Below are 10,425 nucleotides of genomic sequence, written 5' to 3'. Positions count from 1 at the left end.
TGTGGTTCACTAGGCTCAGAGGGGACGGCACATTACTTGAAGCCCAATGTGCTATATATATTTAATTTTTTTCTGTATATTAAAAATGTATTAAATGTAAAGACTTTAGTTGACTGATGATTAGTCATACTGAGCCTAACCCTCCCTCCCTCCCACCCTCCCTCCCTCCCTCCCTCCCTCCCTCCCTCCCTCCCTCCCTCCCTCCCTCCCTCCTCCCTCAGAGGCAGTAGTGAGTGACACCAGTGGAGAGAGCAAGGCTGGGCTAGCTGATGTTTCGGCCAGTCAGCACGTCATGGTCTGTGCCCTTAAAGAGCTGGGCAGCCTCGTCCAGAGCCTCAGCGCTACGGCCTCACCCCTGATCCAGGAGCCCTCTGTCGGTACGACACACACACACACACACACAGGAGCCCTCGATCAGTAGGACACACACACACACATACAGAACCCCCACCCCCCCCCCCCCAGCATAATCCCAGATGTGTCCTGGGCAGGCCTGTTGGAGACGGTGACCTCGGTGCTGCTGCACCCCAGCATGGCAGCCCGGCTGGCAGCCGCCTGGTGTCTGCGCTGCGTTGCCGTGGCGCTGCCCTATCAGCTGACCCCGCTGCTGGAGCGCTGCGCCGAGCGCATCAACAACCTGAAGAGCTCCCCCGAGGCCGTGAGCGGGTACAGCTTCGCCCTGGCTGCCCTGCTGGGAGGGGCGCATCAGTGTCCCCTGGGCATCCCACACTCTAAGGGCAAGGTGGGTGACCCTGGCCGCCCACAGTGCTGTGTGCATGTCCTGGGCATCCCACACTCTAAGGGCAAGGTGGGTGACCCTGGCCGCCCACAGTGCTGTGTGCATGTCCTGGGTTAGCTGTTGTCCTGCGCCTTTTACGGCCCTGATTCCCCTGGGAAATCATCAATATTCCTGTTTGTAAATGTTATTTATTCAACAGCTTCATCTTCCCCCTATAAACCGTCATCCTACTTTACAGCTTCGTCTTTCAGCCTGTTTAAGTTCGGGTTAAGTTGTTCTGAGCTGTTGTGTGTTTCCTGTAGCTGGTGGTGAGCATAGCTGAGGATCTGCTCCGCACTGCAGCCCAGAACAGCCGTCTGTCCCTGCAGCGTACCCAGGCTGGCTGGCTGCTGCTGGGAGCCCTGATGACCCTGGGTGAGTCCTGGGATGTCTTAACCCGGGGGGGTGGGGGAAGGAGGGCGAGGGGGGGGGGGGAAGGAGGGCGATGGGGGGGGGGAAGGAGGGCGATGGGGGGGGGGAAGGAGGGCGAGGGGGGGGGGGGAAGGAGGGCGAGGGGGGGGGGGAGGTGGGCGAGGGGGGGGGGAAGGAGGGCGAGGGGGGGGGGGAGGTGGGCGAGGGGGGGGGGAAGGAGGGCGAGGGGGGGGGGAAGGAGGGCGAGGGGGGGGGAAGGAGGGCGAGGGGGGGGAAGGAGGGCGAGGGGGGGGGCGAGGGGGGGGGTAATAGTGGCTGCCTGGGGGTTAATGGTGCTCAGGGGGTAGAGGGGATGTCCCTGGAGGTGTGCAGTCCACCATGGGTGTGTGGTTGCCCTGGGAGGGGCGTGGCATGGGCGGTGTTGTGATGGTGGTGTTGTGATGCTGCAGGACCCTCCCTGGTGCGCTACCACCTGCCCAAGATGCTGCTGCTGTGGAGGAACGTGTTCCCGCGCTCCCAGAAGGAGCTGGAGGCGGAGAAGGCCAGAGGAGACTCCTTCTCCTGGCAGGTCACTCTGGAGGGCCGGGCTGGAGCCCTCTGTGGTGAGGACACACACACACCCCACACTCTCTCTCTCACACACACACACACGCACACACACATGCACACACTGTTACACTCAAACACACACATCAAACACACTATTCCACATACACACTGGTGTTGTTGTGTTGTGCTAGTGCTTATGGTACCTCCCTCCCCCAGCCATGCGGAGCTTTGTGGCCCACTGTCCAGAGCTGCTGACCGAGGATGTGATCCGCCGGCTGATGACTCCTGTAGAGTGCGCCATGACCATGATGTCACAGTGAGTTGCCATGACCATGATGTCACAGTGAGTTGCCGTGACCATGATGTCACAGTGAGTTGCCGTGACCATGATGTCACAGTGAGTTGCCATGACCATGATGTCACAGTGAGTTGCCATGACCATGATGTCACAGTGAGTTGCCATGACCATGATGTCACAGTGAGTTGCCATGACCATGATGTCACAGTGAGTTGCCATGACCATGATGTCACAGTGAGTTGCCATGACCATGATGTCACAGTGAGTTGCCGTGACCATGATGTCACAGTGAGTTGCCATGACCATGATGTCACAGTGAGTTGCCGTGACCATGATGTCACAGTGAGTTGCCATGACCATGATGTCACAGTGAGTTGCCGTGACCATGATGTCACAGTGAGTTGCCGTGACCATGATGTCACAGTGAGTTGCCGTGACCATGATGTCACAGTGAGTTGCCGTGACCATGATGTCACAGTGAGTTGCCGTGACCATGATGTCACAGTGAGTTGCCGTGACCATGATGTCACAGTGAGTTGCCGTGACCATGATGTCACAGTGAGTTGCCGTGACCATGATGTCACAGTGAGTTGCCGTGACCATGATGTCACAGTGAGTTGCCGTGACCATGATGTCACAGTGAGTTGCCGTGACCATGATGTCACAGTGAGTTGCCGTGACCATGATGTCACAGTGAGTTGCCGTGACCATGATGTCACAGTGAGTTGCCGTGACCATGATGTCACAGTGAGTTGCCGTGACCATGATGTCACAGTGAGTTGCCGTGACCATGATGTCACAGTGAGTTGCCGTGACCATGATGTCACAGTGAGTTGCCGTGACCATGATGTCACAGTGAGTTGCCGTGACCATGATGTCACAGTGAGTTGCCGTGACCATGATGTCACAGTGAGTTGCCGTGACCATGATGTCACAGTGAGTTGCCGTGACCATGATGTCACAGTGAGTTGCCGTGACCATGATGTCACAGTGAGTTGCCGTGACCATGATGTCACAGTGAGTTGCCGTGACCATGATGTCACAGTGAGTTGCCGTGACCATGATGTCACAGTGAGTTGCCGTGACCATGATGTCACAGTGAGTTGCCGTGACCATGATGTCACAGTGAGTTGCCGTGACCACGCCCGTCAGGTGACCAGGTTGCCGTGACCACCAGGTCACCAGAGCTTCTGGTGCTGGAGGATGTGGAGGGAAGTGAGGGTGTCTGTGCGCTGGTCTGTCTCCCCCAGTGAGGGTGTCTGAGCGCTGGTCTGTCTCCCCCAGTGTCCCTGCCGTCATCAAGGTCCACGGAGCTCACCTGAAGGCCAGCGCTGCCATGGTCAGACTGAGGCTGTACGACGTCCTGGCTCTCCTGCCCCCCAAGACATACGAAGGTCCAGTATGAGCCAGGGCACCTTATCAGTGGAAGGCTGTTCCACCAGGCTGGGGTGGAAGGTGCTGTGGGGTGTGTCTGAGTGCTGCTGTTCTCTCTCCTGCTGTGCAGGCAGCTTCAACGCTCTCCTGAGGGAGCTGGTGGCTGAGTTCACCCTGACAGACAACTCCGCTAACACCACCACCTCCCTGCTGCGCTCGCTCTGCCACTACGACGACAGCGTCCTCATGGGTTCCTGGCTGCAGGAGACCGACCACAAGTGCATCGAGGATCAGGTAGAGTCTGGAGGGAGGAGAGAGGGAGGGAGGAGAGGGGGAGAGGGAGGAGAGAGGGAGGGGAGAGGGAGGAGAGAGGGAGGAGAGAGGGAGGGGAGAGGGAGGAGAGAGGAAGGAGAGAGGGAGGGGAGAGGGAGGAGAGAGGAAGGAGAGAGGGAGGAGGGAGGGAGGGGAGAGGGAGGAGAGAGGGAGGGGAGAGGGAGGGGAGAGGGAGGAGGGAGGGAGGAGGGAGGGAGAGAGGGAGGAGAGAGGGAGGAGAGAGGGAGGGAGGGGAAAATATATATAAAAATAAGAATAAACAGCGTGAATGGTCAACATAGTGCAATCGGATACTGAGATAAAGTGGCTTATGCATACTGAATTGCCATTAGATGGACTTATAATAGTTAAATAAGTGAATGAATGTCAATGGGAGTCCTTGGCCTTGTTGAAGAGGCCAGTAGCAGATGGAAAGAAACTGTTCTTATGGCGTGAGGTTTTGGTCAGGTTTTATTCAGACCTTTACATCCACACAGCCGGGGGTGGAATCCATGTTTATCAAGTCTCCACGCATCGCTGTTGTTCCCGTCCTCCGCACGGTGTAGAAAGAACAGCTGTTTTCCACAGTGTCCTCACGGGAGTCGTTGGTGTCATTTGTGTTGCCATGGTTCCTGCGTAGCTACAGCCCAACAGCGCGTCAGGCAGCGGGGCCCTGGAGCACGACCCCTCCTCCATCTACCTGAGAGTCCCCGTGGGCGAGGCCATCCCCGGGCCCCTCCCCCTGGGCGTGTCGGTCATCGACGCCTCCGTCGCCCTGTTTGGCGTGGTGTTCCCTCACGTCTCCTTCAAGCACAGGTGATGCTGCCTCCGGGGGGGGGGCGGGGGGCGGGGGTCACACCTGGCTGTTAGCTGGGGAGGAGAGGGATGATCTGGCCTGCTGTGATTCATCTGGTGTGTGTGTGTCTGTGTGTGTGTGTCTCTGTGTGTGTGTGTGTGTGTCAGGCTGCAGATGCTAGACCACTTTGCAGAGTGTATAAAACAGGCCAAGGGTGTTCGCCAGCAGGCGGTCCAGCTGAACATCTTCACTGCGGTTCTGAGTGCTCTGAAGGTGAGGAACTTCCTGTCTTTGGTGGCTGTGAAGCCCTCTGTTGATGAGAGATAACATGGGGCTCAGAGACAGAAAGGGGGTTCTGTGTATGAGTCACACTGTGTATGAGTCACACTGTGTATGAGTCACACTGTATGAGTCACACTGTGTATGAGTCACACTGTGGCGTCCGTGTGTGCAGGGCCTCGCAGAGAACAAGAGCACGCTGGGTCCTGAGGAGGTGAGGAAGTCTGCGCTGGCGCTGGTAATGGGAGCCCTGGACAACCCTAACCCCATCCTGCGCTGTGCTGCTGGGGAGGCGCTGGGCAGGATGGCCCAGGTGGTGGGAGAGGCCACCTTCATCGCCAGGATGGCTCAGTACAGCTTCGACAAGTACGCACCACGCCCCTGCTCAGCTCTGTTGGGATGTAGTGTACTGTGGTCATCTAGCGGCGGGGGGGATCCGAACCTGAGGCCTATTGATCTGTGGTCGAGTGCTCTAACCACTGAGCTCCTCTCACTCTTTCGTGTTTTCTTAAGAGATGGATAAGAGTGTTCTGGAGTGTGTTCTCCATCTTAATCCCTTCTCGTGTGTGTGTGTCTGCGTGTGTGTGTGTGTGTGTGCCCGCAGGCTGAAGTCGGCCCGTGACGTGGTGTCCAGGACGGGTCACTCCCTGGCGCTGGGCTGCCTGCATCGCTACGTGGGCGGGATCGGCTCCGGGCAGCACCTGAAGACCAGCGTGAGCATCCTGCTGGCCCTGGCCCAGGACGGCAGCTCCCATGAGGTCCAGGTGAGGTCCACTCTCTCTCTCCCCTCTCTGTCTTTCCTCTCTCTGTCTCTATCTCTCTCTGTCTCTATCTCTCTCTGTCTCTACATGTATATATATCCCCTGTTTCCTTACTCAAATGGTTTCAGAGTTCACAACTGTGTTTCACGGTCGACCAGACCTGTCCCTAGTGTCCGGCCCGTGACCCTCCCCCTCCCTGTGTCTCCAGACTTGGGCGCTGCACTCGCTGGCTCTGATCGTGGACTCCAGCGGGCCCATGTACCGGGGCTACGTGGAGCCCACCCTGTCCCTGGTGCTCACCCTGCTCCTCAGCGTGCCCCCCTCCCACACGGAGGTGCACCAGTGCCTGGGCCGCTGCCTGGGGGCCCTCATCACCACCGTGGGGCCCGAGCTGCAGGGTACCTGCTGTTCCTCTGTCCTGCCAGCAGGGGGCAGTGGAAGGTTCCTGCTTGTTCTGAGACGAGATCTGGGCCGTTTGTGACAGACTGAGCAGGAAGTTATATCATCTTTGTGTGTGTGTCTGTCTCTGTGAGCAGGTAACGGAGCCACCATCTCCACTATCCGCTCGTCCTGTCTGGTGGGCTGTGCCATCATGCAGGATCACTCGGACTCTCTGGTGCAGGCAGCTGCCATCTCCTGTCTGCAGCAGCTGCACATGTTCGCCCCTCGCCACGTCAACCTGTCCAGCCTGGTGCCCTGCCTCTGTGTAAGGCTGTGTGTGTGTGTGTGTGTGTGTGTGTGTGTAAGGCTGTGTGTGTGTGTGTGTGTAAGGCTGTGTGTGTGTGTGGGCTTGTTTAACTAGCTGTGTTCCATAACTTCAAATGCTTTTTCAGAGGGTTTTAGGGGTTTATAGTTAGGGTTAGTGATGTGTGTGTGTGTGTGTGTGCGTCCGGCAGGTTAGTGATGTGTGTGTGTGTGTGCGTCCGGCAGGTTAGTGATGTGTGTGTGTGTCCGTCAGGTTAGTGATGTGTGTGTGTGTGTCCGTCAGGTTAGTGATGTGTGTGTGTGTGTGTCCGTCAGGTTAGTGATGTGTGTGTGTGTCCGTCAGGTTAGTGATGTGTGTGTGTGTGTCCGTCAGGTTAGTGATGTGTGTGTGTGTGTGTCCGTCAGGTTAGTGATGTGTGTGTGTGTGTGTGTCCGTCAGGTGCACCTGTGCAGCTCTCACCTGCTGCTGCGGCGCGCTGCGGTGGCCTGTCTGAGGCAGCTGGCCCAGAGGGAGGCTGCAGAGGTGTGTGAGTACGCCATGAGCCTGGCCAGGAAGGCCGGGGACCCCAAGGGCAGCAGCCCCCTCAGTGAGTAGCAGACCTGGGCCTGACCTGGGCCCGTTACTGTTCTAACTGTGTCTAACCCTGACCTGGGCCCGTTACTGTCCTGACTGTGTCTAACCCTGACCTGGGCCCGTTACTGTCCTGACTGTGTCTAACCCTGACCTGGGCCCGTTACTGTCCTGACTGTGTCTAACCCTGACCTGGGCCCGTTACTGTTCTAACTGTGTCTAACCCTGACCTGGGTCTGTTACTGTCCTGACTGTGTCTAACCCTGACCTGGGCCCGTTACTGTCCTGACTGTGTCTAACCCTGACCTGGGTCTGTTACTGTCCTGACTGTGTCTAACCCTGACCTGGGTCTGTTACTGTCCTGACTGTGTCTAACCCTGACCTGGGTCTGTTACTGTCCTGACTGTGTCTAACCCTGACCTGGGTCTGTTACTCTCCTGACTGTGTCTAACCCTGACCTGGGTCTGTTACTGTTCTAACTGTGTCTAACCCTGACCTGGGTCTGTTACTGTTCTAACTGTGTCTAACCCTGACCTGGGTCTGTTACTGTTCTAACTGTGTCTAACCCTGACCTGGGTCTGTTACTGTTCTAACTGTGTCTAACCCTGACCTGGGCCCGTTACTGTCCTGACTGTGTCTAACCCTGACCTGGGTCTGTTACTGTCCTGACTGTGTCTAACCCTGACCTGGGTCTGTTACTGTCCTGACTGTGTCTAACCCTGACCTGGGTCTGTTACTGTCCTGACTGTGTCTAACCCTGACCTGGGCCTGTTACTGTCCTGACTGTGTCTAACCCTGACCTGGGTCTGTTACTGTTCTAACTGTGTCTAACCCTGACCTGGGTCTGTTACTGTTCTAACTGTGTCTAACCCTGACCTGGGTCTGTTACTGTCCTGACTGTGTCTAACCCTGACCTGGGTCTGTTACTGTCTGACTGTGTCTAACCCTGACCTGGGTCTGTTACTGTCCTGACTGTGTCTAACCCTGACCTGGGTCTGTTACTGTCCTAACTGTGTCTAACCCTAACATCTAGAAACATTACAAGTGTCACCACAGCAAATTCACGACTCCGTCTGAATGATCTGAGGTGGTGTGCCTGTTGTGACGCTGCTTGTGTGCGGTGTCCTGTGCTGGCTGGTGCAGAGCTGAACATCACAGAGACGGGTCTGGAGGGGGTCCTGTTCGGCATGCTGGACCGAGAGACAGACAGGAAGTTGTGCTCAGACATCCACGACACCCTGGGTCACATGCTGTCCTCCCTGGCGGTGGAGAAGCTCTCCCATTGGCTGAAGCTCTGTAAGGACGTCCTGGCTGCCACCACGGGTGAGTCATGTGACCAGTCATGTGACCCTGACAGGCAGCAACATCGCTGGCCTCGCCAACGTTTTAATCAGATCAGATGTATTTTGTATAGCCGTGTTCTCTGAATCAGAGTCTGGTTTATTTCTAAGTAAGTTTACACATACGAGGAATTTGCTTTTGGTGGGGTTGGTGCATAATGTGAGTCCCAGGTGTTTACAGTGCGTCGCTGTGCTTCCCCTGTGTAGAGGTAGGGGGCGCTGTGGTCCCTCTGGACCGCGGGAAGGACGAGGAGGACTCTGAGAAGAAGGATGAGATGGACGATGACATCATGTTCACCTCCCTGGGCGAGGAGGACAAGGCCAAGCCGTCCGTGGCGCCCCGCTGGGTGACGCGGGTATTTGCGGCCGACTGTTTGTGCCGCATCATCCTGCTGTGTGAAAACGATCCCAAGAACCACTTTGACCTGGCTGCTGCCCGCGCCGCCAAGGCCAAGGACCCCAAAGGTAAAGAGCCCTCTCAGAGAGTTGGAGACCCTCTCAGAGAGTTGGAGCTGCAGGGTTGAAAGTTTCTGTCTTTTCAGCCGTTTGGCATCCTCTGTCTCTCTCTCTCGCTCTTTCTATCTCTCTCTATCTCTCTCTCTCTCCCCATCTCTCTCTCCTGGCATTGAGACAGACTCTGATGTGTGAACAGTGAGTGGTTGTGAAGAAGCTTCGTTTGAAGGGAGCTGTATTTAAACCAGGGGAACAGGCTATAGATGAGTAAGCTGAGCGTTGAGGTTTCATCCTCCCTGGTGTTTATATAAGGTTCTCTGAGAACACAACCGTTTAGCAGGCCTGGTGTGTGAGTCAGGTTGTGATCTTGAACTCATCGTCCAAATTTAGCTAACGATGCCTCCCCATTATGAGGCTTCAACTCTCACTTCAGTTGCAAGTTTAAACTCAACTAAACACATTCCATCTGAACCTCAACTGCTTCAAGTTCCAGTGTGCTAAAAACTAATTCATGTAAATGTACTGCAAACCCCAGGTGACCTGCTGGTGCTGCACTTGTCTGATCTGATCCGCATGGCCTTCATGGCTGCCACGGACCACAGCAGTCAGCTGCGCATGGCCGGGCTGCAGGCCCTGGAGGACATCATCAAGAAGTTTGCGTCCGTGCCGGAGCCTGAGTTCCCGGGCCACGTGATCCTGGAGCAGTACCAGGCCAACGTGAGTTCGTCACAGATCCCACGTGACTTAGTCACAGATCCCATGTGACTTTGTCACAGATCCCACGTGAATTTGTCACAGATCCCACGTGACTTAGTCACAGCTCACACGTGACTTCGATGGCCGTCAAATGAACAGGAGACGAACGTTCTCACTCACTGACTTCCCCCCATCTTCCACGCGTACAGGTGGGAGCTGCTCTGAGACCCGCGTTTTCCCCGGACACACCATCTGACATCACCGCCAAGGCCTGTCAGGTACGAGTCCCTGAACACCCCCGTCCCACACACCCTCACACACCCACACACACACACACCCTCACACACCCTCACACACCCACACACACACACACCCACACACCCTCACACACCCCACACACCCACACACCCTCACACACACTCTTACTCACCAGCACCAGCCCTGGTCCTAGGTGTGGTGGATAGTGCTGGCCTCCCTGTCGTGCTAGCAGAGCATGCAGCAGCAGCTAACCCTGCCGGCTCCGCAGGGTGAGTCATCCTGCTGAAGAGCCGTCAGGCTCGCAGTGTTCCTGCTGCTCTGCTGCTCTGTGAGTCGTGTGGAGGATGAGAGGCCGTGGGTGGCGCTGAATATACCTGTCTGGAACACAATCAGTCCTCACTGTGACCCCTCTCTCTTTTGATCACTTTATGTCTCTCGGCCGCTCGCTCGCTCGCTCTCCCTCCCCCTCTGTCTTCATCCCTCTCTCTGAGAGCTTTTCTTCTCTCTGGTTACGAGTTCATTAAGTTCCTTCCAGGAGAAACACAGGATTCCATCCTTGCTGGTTTTGTCTGCGTGTGTGAACGTGTTTCTGTCTCTGACAGGAAGCTGCTATGGTTTCTCTGGCCTTCAAGAGACAGGTTTATATTTATAAACTGTAGAAACAGTGCACATGTCTGCTACTGGAGGAAGTCATCTTGTAAATGATCAAAAGACCTGTCACCTTGACGTGCACGTGTGTTTGTACTTGTGTGTGCAGGTGTGCAGCACATGGATCGGCAGTGGTGTGGTCAGTGACCTGAACGACCTGCGCAGAGTCCACAACCTGCTGGTGTCGTCTCTGGACAAAGTGCAGGCTTCGGAAGGGCTCCCAGCCAGCTCTACA

The 10,425-nt window shown here is 56.3% G+C and overlaps 1 protein-coding gene across 1 annotated transcript; it reads left to right on the top strand.

Annotated features, from left to right (window-relative positions):
- Positions 1-199: 199 nt before the first annotated feature.
- LOC134015815 (HEAT repeat-containing protein 5B-like) lies at positions 200-10,422 on the top strand (the record flags this gene model as incomplete). The annotated part of the gene is made up of 19 exons (XM_062455350.1): positions 200-377; positions 492-808; positions 1,042-1,153; positions 1,600-1,752; positions 1,916-2,015; positions 3,282-3,391; positions 3,502-3,665; positions 4,324-4,499; positions 4,647-4,752; positions 4,934-5,124; positions 5,363-5,522; positions 5,728-5,917; positions 6,056-6,225; positions 6,664-6,811; positions 7,939-8,118; positions 8,343-8,600; positions 9,124-9,305; positions 9,494-9,562; positions 10,300-10,422. Coding segments are annotated over exons 1-19 (2,994 nt in total), but the record flags the coding sequence as incomplete, so codon positions are not given.
- Between the last annotated feature and the right edge of the window lie 3 nt (positions 10,423-10,425).

This window comes from Osmerus eperlanus, unplaced genomic scaffold (genome assembly GCF_963692335.1).
Source record: "Osmerus eperlanus unplaced genomic scaffold, fOsmEpe2.1 SCAFFOLD_866, whole genome shotgun sequence".
Classification (NCBI taxonomy): domain Eukaryota; kingdom Metazoa; phylum Chordata; class Actinopteri; order Osmeriformes; family Osmeridae; genus Osmerus; species Osmerus eperlanus.
The sequence above is the reverse complement of the archived record's forward strand: the minus strand, read 5'-3'. Positions and strand labels throughout refer to the sequence as shown.